The sequence below is a fragment of the Varroa jacobsoni genome, unplaced genomic scaffold (genome assembly GCF_002532875.2).
Source record: "Varroa jacobsoni isolate VJ856 unplaced genomic scaffold, vjacob_1.0 contig02193, whole genome shotgun sequence".
Lineage (NCBI taxonomy): Eukaryota > Metazoa > Arthropoda > Arachnida > Mesostigmata > Varroidae > Varroa > Varroa jacobsoni.
Window position 1 is genome coordinate 29,682 of NW_019214776.1, and position 25,073 is coordinate 54,754.

At 40.4% G+C, this 25,073-nt stretch overlaps 1 protein-coding gene and 1 long non-coding RNA gene across 2 annotated transcripts in view; one reads left to right on the top strand and one right to left on the bottom strand.

Annotated features, from left to right (window-relative positions):
* The window catches only part of LOC111272419 (midasin), a 29,660-nt gene extending 10,213 nt beyond the window's left edge, over positions 1-19,447 (top strand). Inside the window, exons 22-49 of the mRNA XM_022853859.2 lie at positions 165-316; positions 684-957; positions 1,099-1,282; positions 1,465-1,752; positions 1,907-2,059; positions 2,296-2,493; positions 2,886-3,104; positions 3,525-3,803; positions 4,301-4,447; positions 4,699-4,908; positions 5,314-5,575; positions 5,979-6,094; positions 6,221-10,084; positions 10,267-10,430; positions 10,547-10,667; positions 10,841-11,044; positions 11,446-13,462; positions 13,694-13,900; positions 14,056-14,361; positions 14,508-14,681; positions 15,069-15,220; positions 15,431-15,556; positions 15,734-15,916; positions 16,077-16,289; positions 16,657-16,878; positions 17,310-17,463; positions 17,759-17,919; positions 18,239-19,447. Of these exons, the coding sequence (XP_022709594.1) occupies positions 165-316; positions 684-957; positions 1,099-1,282; positions 1,465-1,752; positions 1,907-2,059; positions 2,296-2,493; positions 2,886-3,104; positions 3,525-3,803; positions 4,301-4,447; positions 4,699-4,908; positions 5,314-5,575; positions 5,979-6,094; positions 6,221-10,084; positions 10,267-10,430; positions 10,547-10,667; positions 10,841-11,044; positions 11,446-13,462; positions 13,694-13,900; positions 14,056-14,361; positions 14,508-14,681; positions 15,069-15,220; positions 15,431-15,556; positions 15,734-15,916; positions 16,077-16,289; positions 16,657-16,878; positions 17,310-17,463; positions 17,759-17,919; positions 18,239-18,418 (10,930 nt within the window). The 3' untranslated portion in view covers positions 18,419-19,447. The remainder of the gene's footprint in view (positions 1-164; positions 317-683; positions 958-1,098; positions 1,283-1,464; positions 1,753-1,906; positions 2,060-2,295; positions 2,494-2,885; positions 3,105-3,524; positions 3,804-4,300; positions 4,448-4,698; positions 4,909-5,313; positions 5,576-5,978; positions 6,095-6,220; positions 10,085-10,266; positions 10,431-10,546; positions 10,668-10,840; positions 11,045-11,445; positions 13,463-13,693; positions 13,901-14,055; positions 14,362-14,507; positions 14,682-15,068; positions 15,221-15,430; positions 15,557-15,733; positions 15,917-16,076; positions 16,290-16,656; positions 16,879-17,309; positions 17,464-17,758; positions 17,920-18,238) is intronic.
* Positions 19,448-20,347: 900 nt separating this feature from the next.
* On the bottom strand, positions 20,348-23,965 carry LOC147751865 (uncharacterized). Its single transcript, XR_015315726.1, has 2 exons — positions 23,489-23,965; positions 20,348-20,923 (listed from the first exon to the last, which is right to left on the bottom strand). It is a non-coding gene; the product is annotated as an uncharacterized LOC147751865 (long non-coding RNA).
* Positions 23,966-25,073: the final 1,108 nt, after the last annotated feature.

Below are 25,073 nucleotides of genomic sequence, written 5' to 3' on the forward strand. Positions count from 1 at the left end.
AGCTCAAATAGGCTTACTTAAAGAGACCAAAGAATTATCGTAAGGTTGACTACCTGAGCATTTATGTACAGAGAACAATACGTAAAACGTATTTAACATCATTACTTACTTGTAAACGCATTACATAAACGATTAGCTGTCTAGTATTACCTTCTTGCCTCAAGGTTGTTTGAGTGGAATGATGGCCCCCTCGTGAAAGCCATGCAAAGTGGAGATTTCTTTCTCGCGGATGAGATCTCATTGGCAGATGATTCCGTTCTGGAGAGGCTCAACTCCTTGCTTGAAATCGAGAAGACGATCTTCATAGCAGAAAAAGGTTTGTGTTCGCAGTGCCAGTTACTTAAGGTGACGTGTATTTTCAAAAAAAGCAATATAAAATATAGTTTATTGAGACGATTATATAAGGCTATATATAAACGATATGTAAGACTTATTATTAAACAACAGGTGTCACTTCGATGAGTATAAATGTATAATAAATATTAGATAAAAAGGAAATCAGCTAATTTTCATTAGAAAACGCGTTAGCAGAATTTTTACGTGACGTGTCAGAATATCGTATTTCTGACATTACTGTAATTGAAACTCATTTTATGCGAACGATAATAAGGATATTAAGGGGGATTGTATCGGAAATTATAAGGATGTCCGATAGTTAATGCGCAAGGATTTTTTTCACGTAGGCGATGGCGTATGTATATCAGCTGCCGCGAATTTTTGGTTTGCGTCAACGATGAACCCCGGTGGGGATTTTGGTAAAAAGGAGTTATCACCCGCTCTGCGAAATCGGTTTACCGAAATTTGGTGTCCTTCGAATTTGTGCGATGACGATCTCCTTTGTGTGATCCAGCATAACCTTGCGGAAAATGATAGCGTCAATGAACAAGCCAAGCAGTGGATAGCCAACGGCATGATGGAATTTATGCGTTGGTTTGAACAAGAAGAATTTGGAAAGAGGTATGAACAAGTTTTAATACGCCGTTATGTATTTTGTAAATTTTCCATTTCATGTAAATCAAGACAGTCCTCGATTTATTGGTTTCTCTGTCAGCACTTAAGTTCTGAGTTTTGTCATCTGATATCTATTATAATGTACAGGACCGTAATATCGCTGCGTGACATCCTGTCGTGGGTAAACTTTATCAACGTCTATGCGCACCGTCTAAATGCGGAGACAGCGTTCGTTCACGGCGCCGCCATGATCTTTCTGGACTCTTTGGGCACAAGAAACGCGTCAGAGCAGGGAGACAACCTCAAAACAGCTCGTACTAAAGCGCTTGGGGTACGCAAGCAATAAAAATCTACCTATTATAATTATTAAAACATTTAATCGCGTTATGTTTAGAACTCCAATCAGATGATCGGATTAGATATCCGGTATAGTTTGAATGGCGGGTATGGGGAACGGAAACTTACAGAAAATGCGCTTCTTCTGAAATCATATTGTGTCGAAACGTTTTTCAGGTGCTAATGGCAAGCATGCCTAACCCTGATTTATGTTTGCTGGAAGATCAATGCCTATCAATTCGCGTGACGGATAAGCATCTCGCAGTGGGTCCATATAAGTTACTCAAACATGCAAGCGCCCCCACGCGTTTACTCGAGTTCAATTTTTCGGCGCCGACAAGCTGCAGCAATGCGATGCGTATTTTACGTGCTATGGGACTCCAGAAGCCCCTCCTATTAGAAGGAGTGCCTGGCGTTGGAAAGACAAGTATTGTTATTGCGCTTGCAAAACAATGCGGAAAACAGGTAAATTCTATTAATTATCTCAATAATATTTCTAATTGTCCGACAGATTTTCGTACAGGCGAAGCGCTCAGATATAGCCGTATGCTTTATGTGAATAATAGAATGTTATATATTTTTAAAATTGACTAGATTTTTTTTTGCTTTCTTATTACAGATAACGCGGATTAATCTATCAGAACAAACAGATATCGCTGATTTATTCGGAGCCGATCTTCCGGTTGAAGGAGGTGTCGGCGGACGCTTCCGATGGCGTGACGGACCGCTCTTACGGGCGTTAAAACGAAGTGATTGGATACTTCTCGATGAAGTAGGTCCCTGATGATGCCCTTAACTTTTCATCTAAAAGGCAACATCAATTTATAGTCCCTATTCCTTCAAAATTTGGTTATAATATAAAAATCCAGAAGCCGCGATCACGTTGTGCTCTTAATAGTACAGATGAACATTTATTACAGATCCGTTTTGAATGTTTCCTTACTTCGCTGTCGTTTATTGTCAATGTGAATGTATGTTAAATTTCTTAACTTCAACTTACTATTTTAGTTGAATTTAGCTTCCCAAAGCGTACTTGAGGGCCTAAACGCTTGTCTTGACCATCGTGGCGAAATCTTTGTCCCTGAGTTAAGTCGGACCTTCGCTGTTAAGCGCGGCCAAACACGAATATTTGGATGCCAAAATCCTCACAGGCAAGGCTGTGGACGAAAAGGTCTTCCAAAGTCGTTCCTTAATCGCTTCACCCAGGTATGGCATTTAGCTACTTTATTTAATCACACCGTGCGTGTAGTATGTTATTGGTAGGGTTTAAACCGTTTTTTCAGCTGGAAGTTTAGTCGCTTAAGTTACTGTATAAAAAAGATTACTACTGAACCGTAACATAACTGTAAACGGCATATGCATGCTTTATTCCTTTGTGCATTTGTAGTAGTTTTTATCGGAAATAGACCGTCAGAATTTTTAGTTTTACAGAAATTCCTGTATGAGACATCTCATATAATGACACATTTTGTGTTTTATGTCAATGACGGAACTTGAACCACCTACCTCTATTTTTTTTCAACTAGAGATTTAACCGTTCAAGCCAGACCTGTAATTCATATATCATAGGTGTTCAACGCCCTTATCTTGTTTATTAGGTGTACATGGAACCCCTGACCGAAGAGGACTTGTACCTGATTCTTCGGCTTCTATTCCCATCATTGGATGCCGGGCAGTTGAAGTCCATGGTTCAGTTCAACTCTGTCCTATGTGACGAGGTCCAAACACGAGGTTTGTGGGGCCACAATGGTGCGCCGTGGGAGTTTAACCTTAGAGACATGTGCAGATGGGCAGATATGGTTATCCGTCACAAAATGGTAAAGACATACAGAATTCACAGTTCTGCGTATTTGCGCGTAAACTCTATTTCTTTTAAAAATGTTAATAATATGGTTACGTCTCGTAATAATAAATAGTAAATATTATAACAAGAAATCAGTATTTTCTAAACAGCTACCTTTTGAACTTTTCCACTGTTTTATTTTCTAGGAGTTGTTTGTTTTCATTCTTTTCTTGAATAAAAACTAATTTTCGCCTACTTTTTACAAATAAGTTCCAAATCGGGATGCGCTCGATAAGGGCATCTGTTATTTTCAAGAGTATGCACACATCTATCATAAACTTCTATGTTATTTCATAGTTTTCACAACGCCGTGATAATTGTTTACCCGGAATGACCTAAGTAACTTTCTAATTAACTGTCTGTAAATTTCGGTATCTTCTCATCACCGCGTTAGCGGCCGTCGGAGCTGGTTTCGTTCGTTTATGCTGATCGGATGAGAAGTGAGGCAGATCGCCAGAAAGTGGCTGACATATGTCAAGTAGTATTTGGCGAAAAAATGGCCCGACCTTTTCCCAAGCTCCGCCTCACGTCAGACTGGCTCCAAGTTGGTGGATTTTTGCTACAGCGTTCATACAATACAGGATTTGAATCACTTTCAGAAGATGTTGCCAATCTGCGTTTGCTGCGGAGCCAAAGGAGAGTAATTGAAAGCATTGTCATGTGTCTTAATCAGGTAAAACCATATCTATAAAGCGTAAACATGATGAAGTTATTGTACTTCAAATGTTACAGTTATAAGTATATAGTACGTAGAAACATATCGGCAAATTCTAATCATTAGATTTGCCATAGTAAGCAAAATTAATCTTAAGGGTATGTGCTCATACCAAGAGAATTCAAAATGTCTATGAAAAATAGGTTTATATTTAAATGAACTTTGTTTGCTCTAAATAGCTGAATAATCTGTGAGTGTTGTTATAAGTAATTAATGTTAATTAACGACAGATTAACTTTTTATTGTTGTTATTAGTTCTTTTTTATCTTTTAAAAAGGATTAGAGAAGATCAAAGATCAAATGAGTCAACTAAAGTGACTTCAATTCAATATCCGTATTATTAATGCATTCCTATATTCAGGGTTCCTTACAATTTATTGACAATTTGTGTTTTCACCAATTAGATGCCAGAACTAAGCGTTTTACTTTATCTTCTATATATCACGTGTGTATAGGGTACAATGTGTATACTGGTAGGCCCTGCGGGTTGCGGGAAAACCTCGTCAGTAAAGTCGCTTTGTGCCCTTCTCGGTCGCAAACTTACGGTTCTACCCGTTACCTCAGAAATGGATACTATTGAGTTACTCGGTGGCTTCGAACAGGTACTAGAACAAATCATAGTGCTGATTAAAACAGAATTTTCTATTCAAAAGATTGTTGGCGCTTTTATAATTCAATATACTCGAGATTTTATATATTGATTTCTTGAAAACAGTTGTAGAAAGCAGGTGATCTCTTTTGTATTGTGAATGTTAACTCTTTTTGGCTGTACAATACAAAATGTATACTACTTAGAGCAGTATTTATCTTGTTAATCTGACTTTCTACTTTTATTGTTCTTTTGCTGTTTCAGGTTGATCTAAACCGCGCTCTTTCAGAGGTAATCAATAGAGCGATTGAACAGGTTCGATTGATGATTGCTTCACACCTCAACGACAACAGCTTGGGAAAGGCTGAAGTTTTGCTAAAGGGACTGTACTCACTGAGCAAAGAGTATTCCCTCTACTGTAGCGGAACTGAGTCGACAAAGACAGAAAACCCGGTTGACGCATTCGTTCAAAGGGTAGGTGCTAGAGCATGAGCAATTAATCTGCTTAATTCTTCATTATAATTAATTCGTTTTAGTTTGGTCCACCTTAAATGTACGCAATAAGGAATTTGGAGCAACGTCGCATCCTAAAGCTTACGTAGATCTTGTAGCCTGCATAACGACAGGGCTTTAAACTCTACAGTTCTTTTGTCTTACAAAAGCAATGTACGCTTCGCGACTACCACTAGCTACCCTAGTTGAATCAATATTTCAACTTCTATGCGATAAGTGAGCATTGCTCCAGAAGACTAACACAAACAATTTCTTAAGCTACGTTTCAAACTTCTACCTTTAACAGAACGTATACCACTCAAACTATAAGCAGGAGGTTTTAGTTTGTCATCCGTGATTGTTGTTCTATATATTCGTTGCTCGCAGATTGCTGTCGTGCGGGCATTCGTTTCTAGGATACCTCTAGCATCACTGCTTCCTCAGTTGACTCGCTTGGAGGCTCTCGTCAAAGAACACAAATCGTTGACATGCGGGGGCCGCTTTACGTGGGTCGATTCACCTTTCGTTCGTGCGCTCCAGAATGGCGACTGGTTACTTCTGGAGAACGTTAACTTTTGTGCGGCTTCCGTCCTTGATCGACTGAACTGTCTACTCGAAAAGGACGGGGTCCTAACCATCTCTGAAGCAGGTCAATTATTTATTCATTTTGCTTCGACATTTTTATGCGCATGGTTAAATCGCGTAAAATTTTGCAGTGTATAGTGTATTCTTACCTACCCTATAACAGCATTTTTGTAAAACTGTTTCATCATCACATTTATCGTGTAATAAACCACATTACATAAGGCTGCCTTTATTAGATTCCAATTTCAATACTATATTGTTATGCTTTTTGGGTACCTACTTAAGCTCCATAGCAGTTATGCTGTATTCAGAATTGGAACAACGTCTGTTTACATCTACATAGAATACTCCCTGTCTGTCTGTATCTGCGCACGCTGAAGGATTTCGATTACTGTTTGCGAACGTCGTGTACATAGTATCCTCATTTAAGCGAAACATAGTTAATTATTCAATATTTCTTGCTGCAGGAGTTCAAGATGGCGAATTACGAACGATTGTTCCTCATCCTGATTTCCGACTGATTCTCACTATGGATCCTAGAAATGGCGAAATCTCTAGAGCAATGCGTAATCGTGGACACGAGGTAATTATACATTAGGTGCCTCCTAGACAGTGAGTTTTAAGAATATTGTAATTTGGATTCTAATTCCGTTTATAATCCTACATTTACAGTTGGATTTATTTTATTTGTACTATAAATGTTTTCCAGGTATATATGCTTCCCTTTGATGACACAATAGATGAATGGGATTTCGTATCATTGTTAGAGGCTAAAGGCTGTTTGGACGAAGCACTGGCTAAAAAATGTTGGTCAATTGTGAGCAACATTCGACACCAAAGCGTTTCGTACGGCCTGGTGAACCAGATGGTTCGTGCAGTGGACGCGATGGAACAAGAGTCACGTTGGGGCACTCTGACTATTGCCGCACTCGCCAAACTTCTCGTGCGTTACATTAAACCTTTAGTGGCTGATTCCGATATTGAAGTATTAGTTCGATCTCACCTCAGTGGCATAGAGCACACCATAAAGAGTCGTCAAAGGACTGCTTCGGTTCAGAATTATGTTCATGGAGGCAACATGGCGGAACATTTTGAAGATTCGATTATTTTCTCGCAAAAGAGAAGCCAAACGGACTCATTCGAGATGCAACAATTTCGTACCGGTATGGTACAACAGCTTTATTTCGAAAATCTAGCCTTATCGGATATTCCAGTGAAACTAAGCTTCGTTCACAGTAGCATTGTCGTCGGGATTGTGATGACGCTGACCAACGAGTTTTCCCAACGCCTTAGTAATTACCCAAGAGATCTTTGTATTGACTATCGATTCAATCCCTGTTTGGCCAAGCAGTTTCAAGCAAAAAATCCATGGGCAAACACATTCGTATTTGCACTTATGAAAGATGTTCTTTACGCGCAGCTGCCTTTAAAGTGCGATAGTGAAATCTGTGATACATACTTAGGCATCAGTGCCCGTCACAAGGACACCCTACCCCACGTTTTAATTGGAATGCTGCCACACCTCATTGACACTCTTGAAGGACTTCTTGAACAAAAGAAATCTATAAAAATGAGTGACCAACAGCTGGTGGCAGCCAAGCGTAGCTTATATGGTGTATGGCGATTTAAACAGAAAGCCAATCAGCCAGTACGGTTCGTCGATCGAGATATCTCTGTGATGGCTGTGGTTCTTCTATGGGCCTTGAAGAGGCTAATAATTTTGTCTGATACCAATCGTGAAGAGAATGACAAGATAATAAAATTAGTTCGACAACTCGAAAGGCTTGTACCTGATTTGTTCAGCCGAGCTCGAAAGTTGCGCGAAACTACCGTTCGTGCCGTGGGTATTCCAGCTGTAATGAAAACCCAGAGTCAGGCTGAACTGTTCCACCGAGCTCTATCTATTGAGTTTTTAACTAATAACACGAGTGAACGTGTTGCTACTGAACTGGCCGACGAGGATGAGGCAGTCGTTGCTTGTGCTATTGAAGAACTGGAGCGAATGTCTGCGCCCATGAAGCAAGCAGCCAACGAAATCATAGTCGATATTGTGGAGACCGGGTCCGTATTGCGAAAGCAAGAAATCGAAGATATTGAAGACAAGCTTAAGCAATTTGTAGAGGGCCTGCAGCGCTTTGATAATAACTACGTCCTAATCGCGCCATATAACCATGATCAACGACTGCACAAGCATCTGCGGCCTGTATATGAAGTACTAGACATTCGAAGGTCAATGGCCGCACTCAATGCAAGCCATCCAGAATTCATCCCGAATTTTGTCGAACTTGCGGTGCGCAGTTGGAGCTGTATGGCTGACCTTGATGTGCACCTCAACTGGACTCCGCCACATATCATTTCGACGCTCACCACAGGTGTAAGATCTGTCAAGCAACGAATCATGGACGGTAAAAGAAAGATGCATTCGAGCGCATTGGTTTTCAATCACCCCGCGATTACGCATTGCATAGGTCCACTAGTAGATGCAGAGACCAACAACGCAAACCTTGACCTTGATTACTCGCAGATGAAGCTAAGGGAATTAGAAGAGATTCGTCGTTTATTGTGGGAGTATGTCACTGTAGAAACAAAGTTTGCTGATCAAAACCAAATTGCAATGCAAAAAATTGCATCAGCCATTCGACCTATTCTCGAAGAGAACCATGCATCGCTAACAGAGGGAATGGTTCATGCGCTTTTAGCCGTAAAAACCGTAGAGCAAGAAATCAAGGCAAATCCACAAAATGCTAAACGGAATATTCTCGTCCAACAAATACGCGTTGCCCATCTTTTGGTGCAAATCTTTACACCGTTCGATGTAATGGATCCGTACGAGAAAGTTGCTCTGAAAAAGGACTACCTCAGTGGAGAAGAAAGTGTATTGGTTGATGAACTCAGAATACGGCAATGGCTTCAGATCCGAAGAACGGCTTGTGATACTCTGGACCAACATCCCGCATACTTAAACAACACCGTTATTTGTAAAGCCATTAATGAAAAATTGCAAAATCTCGAGAAACGGACTGCTTACCGACCAGAGAAGAGCCAGTATCCAGAGATAGCACAGGTAATGCAGCAGTACGTAAAGCGCAACGCCAACACAGAAATTGTGGATAAAATGTTAAACTGTGTCCTTAGTGGTAAAGATGCGACGGCAACATTCGATACTTGGTTAATTAATCAAAAATCTTTCATTTTGACGATGCGTCGTGCTTATCCATTCTATCGAGATATTGTCTACCCGTTCCTGTTTGGAGCGAGCCAGCTGGTGAACTGCTTTGAGGCACTCTACAAATTTATACAAAACGATCAGTCTCAATCTACGGTAAGCGAAATTGTTCAATTTCCGCGTGTTGCTGTTATTAGTTCGCCCTTGTTGAAGAACATTACCACTTTAATCCTGAACGATGCTGAGAAAGGAAACACACAAGAAAACTTGCAGAAAGTCTGGAAACTAAAGTTCCGTGAGAGCAAAGCTGACTTACTCGAAGTTCTTGATGCGCTTCGGATGTCGTCCGGCGATCGTGAGAAACTAATCGGCAAGGTTGATCGTATTGTGAGTTGGTTGACTGCTCAATACGCTGAATTCGCCGCTGCCGAAGCGGAACGCGAGCTCACGAAGGACTCTTTATATGAAATGAGAACCAACGAGTATAAGGGTGAAGAAAATGATGAGGTACTTCAGGCGAAAGCAATTGCCGCTATGTTTCCCAACTTTGACGAGGTCTACGAGGATATCACCGATGATCGTGATTTCTTAAACCAGGAGAAGCGTCTCGAAAAATCTACCGAGCATCAAGACAACGAAAGCTCATCGTTGGGAAAGTTCAGCGACGAAGATCTGCTTATGATCCATCGTATTGTTTTAGAGATTGTCAGAACAGCCAGTAGCACAGAAAGGTCGAGCCCCGCCGATATTGTCTCCTGTTTGCTCGAACGTTTTCGGCTGTTCCAACTGCTTAGTGATAACTTCAAGGATTGGTTAAATATAGAAGTTGATGATCAGGCAGTTGCTGCGCATCTCATTGCCTCGGTGAGCATGACTTGGGTAATCTCTGGTAACGAGGATAAGCTTCATTCGTACGCCAAAATTGATAGTCGAACCGGTCAACAAGTCGACTTCTATCGAGATGCGAATATTGCCGAGATTATTAAATGTCAACCGGTCCTCCATCAAATTATCAGCCGTACTAAAGAATTGCTTACCGAATTCGAAACTCACCACGGCTTAGTGCAGGTTCTAAAAGTGAGCTATCGCGTATTGAGTCTGCCGATTACATCTCCACTCATGAAAGTACTCGCAGGCTTGGTACGCGTGCTCACGGAAATCGAGGAATGGAATAAGAATGTTCCGCGACATATGAAAATGGCAGCAGAAATGACAAGTTTGGCCCATTTAATTATCTCATGGAGAAAGTTAGAACTATCCAGCTGGTCTGGTCTACTAGACTCTGCTTTGGAGAAGCGAAAGGTTGAAGCGGCCAAGTTTTGGCTCAGGCTTGAGCATGCCGTCTCTGATCAACATGATGTTGTCGTCGAGGATGCTGACGATGCTCAACATACTCGGCAAAAAGAGGTGGGACTTTGCAATACAATCGTTTTTGTTATTCTTGTACCTTTCGAAACAATCTCCAATTAGTCCATTTACATGTCTAAAAGTCCTCATAACCTTAATCTATAACGCGATCACAGCATGAACATCGTTCTCATTTGCCCTCATCATAAATATATATGTATACCTCACTTCGGTTTTTTCAGGTGGTAAGAACCGCTGTCACGCTGATGGAGGCCACAACCACTTTAGGTGATTTCAGCTATAAGTTGGAGATGTTATCCCAGTTAGCCTCTTACGTAAAAGCGCGCAAACGATCAGGAGACGACAAAGTTTATAGTGCACTGTCTAACGTGCATTCGTACTATATGTAAGATTGCCTTATCCTTATACAAAATTGCTATTATTGAATAATTACTACAGTGCAAAATCTAATCGGTGAAAGTCAGTATGTATGAAAAAAACCCTTAATGTGATATGTTTCAGGCAATTTCTTCCTGTTATCGAAGAAAAGATAGAGAGCACTCGGAGAGCGATCAACAAGGACATAAACGACTACATCAAGATTGTACGCTACAAAGACACCAGCTATCTTGCCATCAAGCAGGTGTGCCTTCACTCTATATTTTTGTTCAGCTCTTTGTACATACATTCTGTTAAAAATCAAATAGTCTTAGTCCTGTTGTACCTGTATCGCTGTTTGGTGAATCTTTGATGTCTCTTGAATAATGAACCGAAATTAAAAAAAATCAGCCTATCTGAATATCTCTTATATTTCAGTCTGCCGAGAAAAGTCATAAAAAGCTGCACTATTGTCTGCGAAACTTTGAGAAAGTTATTCAGGAGCCTGCAATTTGCTATTTAAAACAACAAAATGATGCCGATTTTGCTTCTGCTCCGATAAGGTCACGGAAAAAGAAAAAAATCACAGAGTTGCGAAGAATTGATTTGGCGAATTTTTACGTAAAAGCAGTAGATCTTAAGGTAGGACGCTATTTTGTCTTTCTATGTTGTGTTTAATTATTTCTGTATTAACAGTAAAGTCGACCAAAATATATAAAGAGAATACAATCTATATTCTTCATAAACCTGGTATTCAGCTCAGACACATTACTTAGACGAACAATATGTATGAGGCTTCTGTTCTATCAGTCATCGTGAGCCAAAGTATTTAGCTATATTAACTTTCTCTATGAGATTATTTTTTACTATGAAGTTGTATATGATCCAATGCTTATCCCAAATGGTACCTATCATTCGGCTTTAGTTAAGATAACCACCATGAGCTCCACCCGTGATGTATGACACAACAGCTATTATTAAATAGAGAATATATTATCTAACTTCAACTTAATGCATTGCTACTTTGGACTGTGTTAATGTAGGTTCCAGCATCACATAACGTAGAATACTCGAACATTCCATTCTATCATCGCCTGGCACGTAAATATCTTCGTGAAGCATTTGAAGCATCGCATGTGCAGTCTATTGCAGACATTCTTGATGATGTGGCGTCCGATATCGCTGAAAATATGAGCAAATTGGCAAAAGAGACCGAGAAACAGATACGCCACGATGATAAACAAGCGAAGAAAAAAGCCAAAAGTCTGCTTCAACGTAAGAAGAAAATGCTTACAACGCTGTTTCGCCAATTAACGAAATGTGGACTATCTTATCGGAAAGGTGTACTTCTATACCAAAAGGTCAAGGCAATAGATCTCGTAGCGACACCGTTGCTCGAGTCGAGTGAGGTGCCTGACGCCGTTCAAGAGTATGTCGACGATGTGAATGCATATTTTTTTAAAAGTGTTCAAAAATATAGCGACCTTCAGACGGCTATGGAGATGCCTAGTAAGGAGCTCGAATTGTATGTTGTGGAACGACTGCAAGGCTTTAGTAGCCATCTTTTCGAACAGATAACCAGCGCAAGTCATCATTTGATCAAACTTAGTCGCTATGCCTTTGAGCTGCGCAAACACCTCGTCAAGCTCAAGGATGTTGCAGCCTGTGAGCGTATCCCAGAGCAAGCGCATAACGCAATGAGAAGAACGGAGATGCTCTCGCTGCTCCTAAAGCTATGTTCGTGTCTGCAACAATTTGTCGTATTGATAGAAACGCTACCAACAACGGAAATGGAGACTTCAGTGAAAGTGCTTCAAACTAAAGAGTTAGCTCAAAAGACTAGAACAACCCTAGTTGAAAATATCACCGCTATTCAAGAGCGCATTCGGCTATTTGAGGCGATGGATCCTGCACCGCTATCTGAAAGAGAAGTATTAGTCCTTGATGAAACGGAAACGGTTCTTAGGGGTATGCACTTAAAGCTTAATTTTGTCATCAGCAGCCTTGAGGCTGGGAAGGCCAATTGCATTACTTCGCCTTACTACGATCTTCTAAAAGATATTTCTCGGACACTAAAAGCTACTCAGCGGAGGACGCTGGAAGAGGATGATGCCAAGGCAGCACTGCGCTCAGTAGATGAGGCGATGACGAAATGCCTTAAGAAAGTACTTCTCACGGTTCAGAATGTCTTTAAGGCGTATGAACAGACGCCTGTGCTGGACCAGGATGACAATACCACCAATATTCTTAACATGCTTGTCAACGAGAAGGTGAAACTTCTTGACAACTTCGACTTGCAAGGAGTACTTCGAAGCTTCACAACTTTCCAACAGAAGCTTGTATGGTTGAACGTCGAAATTCCATCAAACAATCTTAGTTCTTTCACCGCGTTTATGGAGAACTTTTCGTTGAATTTCGAGCATGCGTTTGCTTGTGCTGTTAAAGCTCAACGAGCAAAATTGAAGCTCTTGTACCTAGTTCTATGTGTGAGTGTTCAGTTGACGCAGAAAGGATTTTGCATCCCCGAGGAATTCCGCGATGATCTTATGAAAGAAGGTGCCACCCAGTTGCAAGATATTGAGGACGGCGGCCTCGGAGAAGGTGAAGGACAAAAAGATACATCTGACAAAATTGACTGCGAGGACCAGCTCGAAGAAGCCCACCAAAAAGAACAAAAGCCCCACGAAAAAAATGAAGATGAAAACCAGAAGGACATTGATGACGAAAAGGAGGGCATCGAAATGAGCGAAGATTTTGATGCAAAGGCCCAGGGCCCTGATGAGATAAATATAGACCAAAAGAACGATGAAGATAAGGACGAAGAACAAGACGAGGATCAGCTCGATGATCAGATGGGTGACGTCGAGAATAATAATCCCTTTGATCTTGATAAAAAGATGTGGGATAAAGAACAGGACGAAGAAAATCAAGATCTCAGTTCAGATGACGATGCCCAAGGTGGGGAAGAGTTGCAGGAAGAAAGTCAGATGGTGGCTAAAGACGACAAAGCAAGAGAAACCGAAAAAGATTCGAAAAGCAAAGATGAAAAGCCATTCCCAGGTGAGCCGTAATGTATAATAGATTAAGCTTACTACGCCGATATTCATATTGCTTGAGGCAGGATAATACGTGTCGATTTGAACGGATCAATTGTTCTGCATCATGTTCTGCCATGTAGGTAGTCTCCTCAGCTATGGTTGAATGCTTTATATATATATGTATATATATATATATTTTTTTTTAATACCTAAAGTTATACAAGTGATTTGTGTTCTTAAATTTTTTTTTCAGACGAAGATGACGAAAACCAAATTAACGAGATGGATGACGAGTACGAAGGTGAAAAGGAAGACCCATACAAAAGTGGCAAACAGGCGGGTATGGATGAGGATAACGAAGTTGAAGATTTCCAGTTGCCTGAAAACCTAATAGAGACAGAAGAAATGGAAGAAGAAGGTAGTGAAGGTAAAGACGACGCAGATGACATCAGCGATCGAGGTGGGTTTTTTGAAATTTTTGGGACAGTATTATTTACCTATGTGATACCGAGAGGAAAATTCATTTTATTGGTAGAAATCATTACACAGTCCTGCAAACTGCGCATTAGCTTACCATAAACTTTCACTCTAAATGTGCGCATGACGCCGATAAAGGCAAGGCCGAAAACGATGAAGACACTGAAGCTCCTGCCGATGAAGAGCTATCTGACTTGCCAGAAGAAGTTAATGAGCCTGTGGAGGATGGCGACCCTTCGAAGGCTGAGCAAGAAGAAGAAAAAATCGAGAATCCTGATAGCATTGAAGACAAACGCGACGCCAGTGTTGATGATGCTTTAGATAAAACTGATAAAAACGTGCCTCAGATCATACACGCAAAGGGCGATCGAAGTGCAGCGCAAACCGCCGAGCAACCTGTTGACCAGCGAGGGGAATGTATGCAGACTAGCGAAGATATAGATGGTGAGCTCTGGCATGGACGTATATCAGTTCTTATTATTTCAGAAGAGACGAATTTAGGTATTTAAAAAATCATTTGCTTGAGTTTATGCCGTTGTCTTGCCTAGCTAATTGGGTTTAACATTCTCTCCTTTATTTCTGTAATTTAGGCTCAGGTGAAGGTCAAAGTTCCTCCGCGAATACGGAAGATATGGGCAATACGACGGACCGCGCTCGCGAGGACGCGTCGCAGACTAAGGGTGCGTCTCGGGAAAAGCAAAAAAAATCTTCAAATGAACGTAAGATTGCTTTACAAATGCCACAACATAAGGACCTTATCAACGGTAAGACTCAGTCGTAGTATTACAGCGACACCAACGTATGTCAAGTACTTTTTATTATTCATTAGCTTTGTTAGCTAATGTTATATTGATACCACTAGCTTTGTACTGGGGCCATGAAGAGTAGATAAAGAAAGCCAAATGAACCACACTTAGTCTTAAGTTTTGCAATACTTGAAAAAAATGAACTAGGTTTTTGACTTAAAACTAGATTTATTTGAAAGGGTATTTGGGAAACATTTAGGAAACATTCCGTATTTAAATTGTTCAACTTCCCTTAGATATAAGAGATAGCCGCTTTTCTATGATTTTCAATATCATCATAGATTAAACCAGCGTCTAGCTTAAGGTATTTCATCGGCACCGTGATGATGATGTTCTCTCAAATAGGCAATATTTCGCAAGCTGTCGACCACGAGAAGCAGTCCGGTTTAGAGAAAGGAAGCGAATTCGAACATCAACACAAAGATGACGAAAACGCTGACATTGAAGAGGTGGCAGTTGATATGGCTACCGATGAACAGGCTGAAAAAACCCAACCGGTGCGTTTGCATTATACGCGATAATTTCTAAATAGAAAAACGTTTATGACAAATTTTTTACGGAATATTTCATTTAAACGTCAATAACACGATGTTTGTAAGTTTGTCTGTGATCCTAGTCAAACAAAAAGGGGGCACGAGTTCCATTTTCAGTGAGTAGAGCAATTCGTTATATGTAATTATACTACGACTATGGTAAAATTGTTACAGGTTGCAGCCAATGAAACAGAACAGGCTGAATCGGAAGGTAGCGATTCGGGCATGGAGGATATTGGTGTGAATGATTCCGAGGACCCAATGAGTGTCGACGACCAGGAGGCTAACGATAAGCGCAAGGTATGATCAACTGACAGTAACCGGCTATCACTATAGATGTATAGTAAATTACCTACTGTATTGTTTGATGAGTGTTTATTGAAATTAAGATGTTGTAGTAGATGAGACATAATCAATAAGTCAACAGAATTTTCTGGTTTTAATCGAACGTCAAGGTAACTGTCTTAATTTGTACAGGAGCAGACGTATCAGCAACAGCAGCGGACTAAAGATAAGGGGAAAATACCGAAGTTGCCGAAGAGCGAACCAGGCCCAGAGGGTGAAGCGCAGTTCAAGAATGGGGATCTTGTACGTACACAAACAGTGCAGCGAGGCAACCAGGCCGTCGTCGAGACACGCACTGATCTTCTATTTGAAAAAGTAAGGGAAAAACTTGTGTTGCTCTGTTACCTATATGTGACTCTTCACTGAAAAATTACCGTCAGAACGAGATAATAAGTTCACTAATCAGTGCCATATTATGCCAGTACTATAGACCAATTTCTTACAGTAGCATTCTTCGGCCAATGACTCATTTCAGGTTGAAGCAGTCAATCTGGGAGTTCAGGCTATATGCCCAGAAGAATTTTCGTGTGATTTGGCCGAATGTAGACGCGTATGGGCAGAAGCAGAAAAGAGTGTATCTTTATTGGTGCAGGAGCTGTGTGAGCAGCTCCGTCTTGTGCTAGAGCTGACGAAAGCGTCGAAGTTTAAAGGAGACTACAGAAGTGGCAAAAGATTGAATATGAGAAAGGTACGTTGAATAGTAGTAGAAGATACGCAACTTGCTGCTGTTTTTCACGTCGTTCGTTATTCCTACTGTGTGAAGAAGTCTTCCCTCAAGTACATCACTTTTTCGATATATATGCATATATATATATATGTATATATATGCTATCATCACTTATTTGCAAGTCATCATTTAGTTAGTTAGTAGTAATCACTTAGTACACCATGTAGATGCAAGAAGTGAGCGATACCGTTATTTCGGTTTTATTTGAATGTTGGCTCTCCGATCACTTATCTGACTTAGGTTGGATGTAGTCAAAACTGACATAATGCGTCAAGATATTCTTCTTTAAAGGGTGTTATTTTTGGAAATCATTTCGTTTCACGTGCAGGTAATTGATTACGTCGCTAGCGGATTCCGGAAGGATAGAATCTGGATGAAACGCACAAAACCTAACAAACGCCAATACCAAATCCTGCTTGCTGTCGATGACTCCGCTTCGATGTCTGATTCGAAAGCAAAGGAAATGACTTTTGAAACGGTTGCACTCCTTGCTAACGCTCTGAATTTTCTCGAGGCTGGAGAGTTGTCTGTTGCTTCTTTCGGAGTAAACGTGAGTATTCCGGATATAAAGTATAAATGTATGTAAACGAAGGTCATTGATCTTCCCCAATGCAGAAAAGTACTTTGACTTAGCTTGGACTGAACCAATTAAACATCTGTTCGGGCCGGTTTGACCAGAGCTGTCCAATGACACATACATATTCTCCCGCATAGTTTGCTAAATTTTCTATTGTTATGTATATTTAATGCCAAATTATAAATGACTACACGAGACAGGATCTGTTGGCTCAAAACTAATGTATTATCTTTGTCGTATCTGATAAAAGATTTTTACTACGCGTATGCCTTCTATGAGATTTGCATGGCCAAATATGTAATGATAATGTAGCCTTGACTATTGAAAAGAATCTTTGTTCTCGAGTACCCGGTTTGCGCTGTGTGGTCTAAGCGACAGGCACTTGTTCGTTATTATACCTTTAGGTTAGCCTCGTTCATCCGTTAGGTGAATCGTGGATATCAGACAGTGGTGCTCATCTTGTCAGAAGTTTCACCTTTTCACAGACTGAGACAAGGGTGTCAAACCTCATCTCTTTCGCAACAGACATGTTCGAAAAGAGCAGATCCAGTATTAACGGTAAAGTATTAGAAATTTGAACTGCAGTGTACTTCAATCGTTCATACAGTATGAGGAAATGAGAAGTAGAAAAGCATGGGTATTACTGATTTATTTGCCCGTTACAGCAGCCTGTCTTTCTTATTTGTCTATATTAATTGCGTTTTGCAAGTCTTATTGGTAGTGAATGTGTATTATTTTTTTTATATTGAGAGCGACCTTTGAAGTTAGTTCACAGTGTGATATACAGTGCCGTAAAGACTATTTCGATATGTCACGGACAAGAATTGAATGATCGATACAATCAAATTCACAGGTAATCCAGTACAAAGAGAAACTGCCCAGCTTTTGATCATCGTATCAGATGGCCGTCTTATGTCAGAGGGCACTGAATTAGTTAAAGGAACAATCCGAAGAGCTAGAGAAAACGGGATTTTCATTGTCTACCTTCTCCTGGATAATCCCACTGCGATTCAGGTAGAATACCCTAAAAAGCAGGAGACCAATTTTAAGCAGTTCCATGAAAATAATTAGATCAGAATAAATTATAAGCTGGTTGTCTTATACCGTAATTCCTGTTCGCTATAACGCGATCGATAGTAATTATAAAGATTAATATCCTTCTTATCGGCACAATAGGGGCTAGGTTATTGTACATTTTGGCTTGTATATAGATATGTTAGTTTAGTCGCTTTACGTACGCCGAATCTATAGCGGCAGTAGAGAACCTTATATGTTGAGGAACAAAACTAAGGACGACAGGTATCTCATTACTGACATCTCCGTAATTTTCCAGGGTTCCATCATGGAGATGCAAAGGGCTTCTTTCGATGCCACTACACAACAACCGATTCTTTGTCGATATATGGAATCATTTCCGTTTCCTTTCTACGTAGTCCTCCGTGAGCTTGACTCGATGCCGGTTGTGCTCGGAGAAGCTCTCCGACAATGGTTCGAACTTGTCACTGGAAAGTAGAATATTAATTTAATTCTCTAAGGATTTCATTAGCAGTGTGAATGTGGATGATGTAATAATATTAAACAGAGGGAACATATGTCGTTAAAAGCTTAAGGTAATGGTATCTAATAGGGTGTGATAGTAATAGGAAAAATGTCGTATAAAATGGCGATAAAAATTATTGATAAACAGAATCATTAAAGTGAATGTGATTGTTTTCGTTCTAGCAGAAGGTGAAAATACATATACATTAAGATGTCTAAATGGAAGGGGACTATTGCTTAATATGTTGTTATTTTTCAAAGATGCAGAATAGTGTGTTTGGTGTAACTTTTATTTTTTATATGCATCATCGAGTTATAGTGACAGGCGTTGCAAACTACTAAAGCGACTTGCTTATTTTCAATATTCTTTCTTAATAGACGTAAAAGAGTTATGTAAACGATTACATTTTTGCGTGGGATAGTTAATGACCGTGAGATTAAATTTGGAACCCTCAGTGACCGACCCTTACGCAGTCCTTCGCTTCCTGTATATATATATATTATGTTACATCAATGATCCGAGTACATGGCTGTATCTATGTACGTGCGTGGATGTTTGTCTCGTATGGTTAATGAACGAGATGTAACGTGCGTAAATAATAAACAAATAAAACGATCATAACATTGTAAATGCTCAAAGAACAATGGATACAATGATTAACAATCATGTAATGTGCAAAAGTACATATTGACTCAACGTCACATGCTTTCAAGATTTAACTAATATCATAATTATGTTACTTAGTGATCTTAACGCAAGGTATTTGCAAGGTTTCCATTCCATTTCAACAGTAGACGCGAACTTGCTAACAAACTATTACTATTAAGCAAATGTTCTGTGTGATTCTCATAGTGAGTTAGTCTGCTTGCGGTGTTTTCTAATCTAGAATGGGAGAACGGGAAAAGTTAGCTTTTGATAATATCTAGTGGAAATGAGTTGTACAAAAAGTAATTGCTATTAAAAAAAAAGTCGAGATATGCGAGGAGTCGAACAATGACGAAATATTATGTCATTATTATATTATTATATGTAGGGGTCTGCAAAATAATAGAACTGCATGGCAACCTAAGACAGGATTCATTCGTAGTTGTGTTTTGTCTAATGTTATTTAATAACAGCTCGTTACATATCTAATACGTATTTTAGGTTGAAGATACATTTGAAACTCCGTTCTGTTATGGCGAACAACATTGACACATGGCTGTTTCGAGGACACTTGAATATTAGTTTAGTTTTCTCCGTTTGAACTCTGTACGACATTTGTTGTTCTTTTTTCTTCGTCATACGATTATGCCTTTTTCTTCCAACACGTCCTGAAAGTCCGATAGTCGCTCGAAACGTAGGTTTCCACTTACAATGGAAATTCTTCACAAAATAAAGGTTATAAAAATATTTATGGCTGTATACCACAAACAATTTCATTGATTTCCACGTCACAAAGGTAAGCGATCGCAATACTGCATTTCTTGCATCTAATTATGTAATATATACACAAAACAGCGTCATATTGTGCTACAAGTTGCAGTGGCAACTAGAAAAAAAGACGCTTGAAACCACCACTAATTCTCAATAATCGATGCCATTCTTGAATCAAGTACGCTCCCTAAGATCCTTCTCTCTTTTCAAAACAGCTTCAACCTTCAAAGTGTGCTTGGCCAAATCCGATAATGTTCATTTTCGATCGCTCGCTCGAGGTGGAAATCTTTCGCGGATCATTTTCCGGCGACTGTCCCTCTCATTTGATTAGACTATGGAGTTGATTGGCCGCGACTTCCCATTGTTTCCACCTACACTGTGGCTCCGAGCTGATAACTTATACACTGGATACGCGTTCTATCTTTCTTACTATTCCCAAGAGACGCGTTTGTAGCTGGGCCAGCGCAGCACCAGGCAGTATTATCGTTTTCTTTTTTGTAGCAGTGTGTGCTGCATAGGACAAGAATATACACAATGGCAAAGCAAGGAAGCATCAAAGACTGTAGCAGTGTCAGCGTAGCGAGAAACAGCCACAGAACCTTTCTCATCCCCGATTCCTTATCGCCCAGATCCTTAACGTGGACGAAACCGACAGCGGTTGGCTACCCTTCACCACGACGGCGATAATATCCTGTCAGGCTCGACTACGTGCGCGTTGGATGTAGAGAGGAATATGCTTCACACTATTGTTTCTGTCCAGTCTGTGAGACAGTTCGCTCGACTAACCTCCGCTCGTTAACTCTGTCGGCGACAGCTTCATAGAATAGTGGTCGTGGGACAGACTGGGTGACGCATAGTGGGCAACTCCACGCAGATCCGACAAAAAATGACCTTACGGCTGGTGCGGCGCTTGAGTCCAGCTATTCTGACTGCCTCGAAGCCGACGGCCTTCTGAGGCGCCAAGGATTGTGTTCATTCAATGTCTCCTGCCATGTTCGATAAATGGTAGAGCGACCCCCGCTGAGGCCATAGATATCGCGGCCACTAGAATAGAGCTAATACCTGAAAGGTAAAAAGGCATAAGGGTGTGTTAAAAACAAAGCGTTCTCCTTGAATGCTTTAAATGTCCTATAGAGTAAACAATAAAATGATGAACACCGAACTTAGGGAAAATATATTATGGCGACTGTCCAGTGAAATTCGCCGAAACAAATGAAACACTTAATGTAAAACCCATAATTCATATTCAGGATGTAGATGCGTTCGATTAATGGAGTTAAACTTTAAATTTATTAGTCAATTTGATTGTTTGTAAAATTTTTTTACAGATTCGCCTGTTTCGTCATTATCACGTCGCCATCAAACTTTACGCCCATAAAACGGCATCGAAAATTTAAGTTTTTTAACATTTTTCAAGGATTGGTCATTTTGACTAGTTACGGTATGAATAGGCACACAAGAAGTACCCGTAGGTTTAGTATCAAGAGGGTGTTATATAATGCAATGGAAATAAATGAACTAAAAATACTCTGCAAGTTTTGCGCCGGATTTTCTATTCGTTAGTTAAATCTATCGATCCAGGAGAGGTCGTAAAAAAAAATTATATTTGATACAAGATTTTAAAAAGCGCCAGATTTTACATTGCGGTCCTGATGGTTTATCTTATCAATATATGTAGTTTCTATGAAGATCAAAATCTTCAAAAAGCACTTAAGCTGTGTGATGTGGTCGTCATTCCTCTTTGTTTGATTTCGATAATGTTCTTTCTGAATACCTTCTTTTTTCAACCTTGCAATAATCTCTGTTTTTGCTTATTAAAGACGGATTACTGCGGACAAAACAAAGGTAAACCTCAATCAAATACACTATAAAAAAAGCACATCCAACTTTTATCACTTCTACGGAAACAGCGTACGTAAAATCCGTTTTCAACATAAAACATGATGGATTTTCAATGAATTTGATTACCTATACAGAAAGGAAGCATTTTGCATCTCTATTTTCCTAACTTTTTCATGTCTTTTCCTTTCAGATTTTGCCTTCTAAAGCAGCATGTTTCTCTATCGTCTCTAAGCTGAGGCAGAACTCTTAACATGCCATTTTCATTGTTCGCATAGCATTCAGTCTATTCAAACTGGAATCTCTCAGAAAGAAATCATCGGCTGTTTTAAAGGTGTGTTCGGCGTTACGCTGCTAACAGCGTATCTTTTGTGTTGTATTGACTCTCCGTCTTTTTCCCGTTCATTCAATATTCGGCCTTTTGAACTGATAGCTATTGCTGTCCGTGGAACAGGATAAACGTGGTCGTGAGGCCAACAAAAAGTGACTTTTCTTTTTCAAGCTTTTTTGGCTACTAGCCGAGTGCAACTAGGGGCCCTGGCATACAGCCGTTTCTTTTCTCATTCCTTAAGCGAATCTACGAATTCCCCTCTAATGATACAGGCGAAAGGCGTGCCAGCCTCAGAAGAAGCAATCGTGAATTTGCCTCCCTCAGGTAAGACAGATAGACAGAATCATGCGGAAGTAGACCATTGCCTTTGTAGCCATGCAATAACGATGCCGGCTCCAAGCATTTTCCATCTTTCTATCCTTTACTAGTCTCGGAGTCCTTTCACTCAGACGAAGCCTTCTTTGCTCTCTATGTGAGGCGTCGTCATATTGAAAGACCGTTTGCTTCGTCGTGTGGGCCTCCACCTCATTATAATATTATAGAGGCCCAGCAAGCAACAGCATTGACAATATTTCGTTTCGTTGATGAAAGCTAGCGCTGCAAGGAGAAACATTACAACGACCACCACACCAAAACCATTACGTTGGCCATCTTTGCTGCGGCTGGCCAGGGTTCCGCTGCGGCCGCACCACAATATATAGTGGGACAGGGTGATGCCGCGATACTATGTGGAAGTTTCGCAACTCTTAAAGGGCATGTCCATAGAATCAAACGGCAGTTCGACTGACTTCGGCATCGCTAGGACTGGAGAGCGACAGCGGCGGCTAAAGCTGCCGATGTATATGTATGGATACATAGATATATCTAATAGCAGCTAAATACCATGTCCCCGACTTCTTTCAGGGTCGTGCGCAGTTTAGTAACCCTTGAGCAGTTACAGCTGGATGGAAATAGCCAAGTTTCTGCCTAGGCTGGCTCTTTAGGTAACTCTGTTCGAGCCCATAATTTACGTTTTACCCTTATAAGTGGCAACGGCAACGATGTACGGACGCAGTAGCCCGAGACTCGTTGCCGTTACACCGTGAGCGGACAACCGAATTAACGCTTAGGTCGCACGGCTGACCGATCCCACCCTATGTCGATGGCGAATCACGAAAGGTTCCTGGGGGTTGCCTGTTAGCTTCTCGGGCGTAATGCTTTTGGGGTAACGAAAGAGGGAAAGTCAGAAAAAAGAAACCATTAGTTGGGAGACAAAATGATTGGACACATGCCAGAGATCGAAGAGCAATCGTCTTGTAAGGCCTACAAGGTTGGCTACGGCCCGAATGTGGCCTAAAGGTGGTTGGCCATTGAGTAGCTAAAAATAGGCGAACGTTCCTGAGGTTGTCATCATCGTCGCCCGCACACGACACAACATATAAATATCTAAACATGGGCCAAGCTAGGCCGTTACTGACCTTTCGGGTGGTGTCTTCTTACGACGAGCTTTGCGAAAGTTGACTAAGAGTAAACTAACAGCAGATGTCGGCTCGGTAATGGCAATCACGCTCTACATGTTTGAGTGATATGTATACATAGCCCTTCATTCACTGGCTAGGCAATGCTTTGGTGATCTGAGGGGGCGACGATATCCAAAGACGACGAAGATTAAAGCATAGTTATTAGGCTTAAAAGCATATACACAGCAAAAAAAAATCGTTTTTTATAAATAAGAAGAATTCAACCTACCTATTCAGTACTAAAGGATTGAGTTAATCACGTTTATAATGAGATAGTTTGTTAGCTTAAATCTTATATATTGAAATGTGTATTAGCGAATTTTTACTTGCAGAGCCAACCATTTGAACCGCTATTAATTATCGCTAGGTAGATCTAATCCAATTTAAACATTAGTGCCCACAATTTAAACATTCTCTACAGAGTGTCATTAGCATCTATAGAAAATGATTCCGCTGCGTGATTTGTATATGTCAATAAGCACATATATTTCCTACACTGCTTGAGTTATGAGATCGTGATCTATTGTCACACATCGACATATACCGTAATCGAGTACCCGAGAGCGCAGAAAATCAAAATTCCCAACAAACTCTCTTATAATCCACATTATTTCACATAATCAAGTACTAGTACGATTCTTGAAACGCTTGAACGCTCAAAGCAGCTATTTCCGTCTTTACATATGAAGAAAACACCGCTTTCTAGCCATTCCTGACGACTTATATGCCAACTTTACAAATCAACATCGCATTCCAGTTACTGAAAACAAATACTGTTTTCTACTAAGTCATAGAGATACGTTCAAATATCCTTGTTGACTATAATATTAGAAAAACAATACTATAAAAATCCTGTTACACTTTTCACAGTCCGTCAGGCCACTTCGTCAATCCGATTCACTCGTCAGCCTTGTGCAATGTCTATTTCGCAAAAGCTCAATTTTGCCTTCGGCCGGCAACGCAGTAACTTATAAAAGCTGTTGTAGCATTCCCTGGCATGCACCCGCAGGTCTCAGATTTTCATCAGTAGTAGTTTAATCACAACTGTGTGAAACAACCAATGAAGCGTAAGACGATCGATGAAAATGCAACCAAGACCAGTGACGCGTTGCGTAGTGCTGATTCAGTTATTTCTCTGCGCCGTTTCTCAGTGTACAATCTAAACTGTTAACTCTCTAGCGAGCTACGTACTCTTCTGCGTCCTTTACAAAGCAGTATCAGCTAGACCGACCAACTAACCAATCAGGGAACCCTCACTATCCATCATCATGGACTTTTACCGCTTCGATGATCGCCCAACTAATTAACCCTGTCGATCGACGCCTTACATCCCATCTAGAACGGCTAGATATCTCTGCTGCTTTCTAGCTGCTTCTATTTCTTTCCCTTTGCAAAAATCTGCGCTAAACCCACCACATCGAATCATCAGTCCATCGCATGTAAAAATACTCAAGCACGTGTACCCACTTTGCTGAAGAAAAGATACGAATTACTGTATATTACATGGAAAGAACGAAGGTTTCTGCAACAGTGGCATAATCTA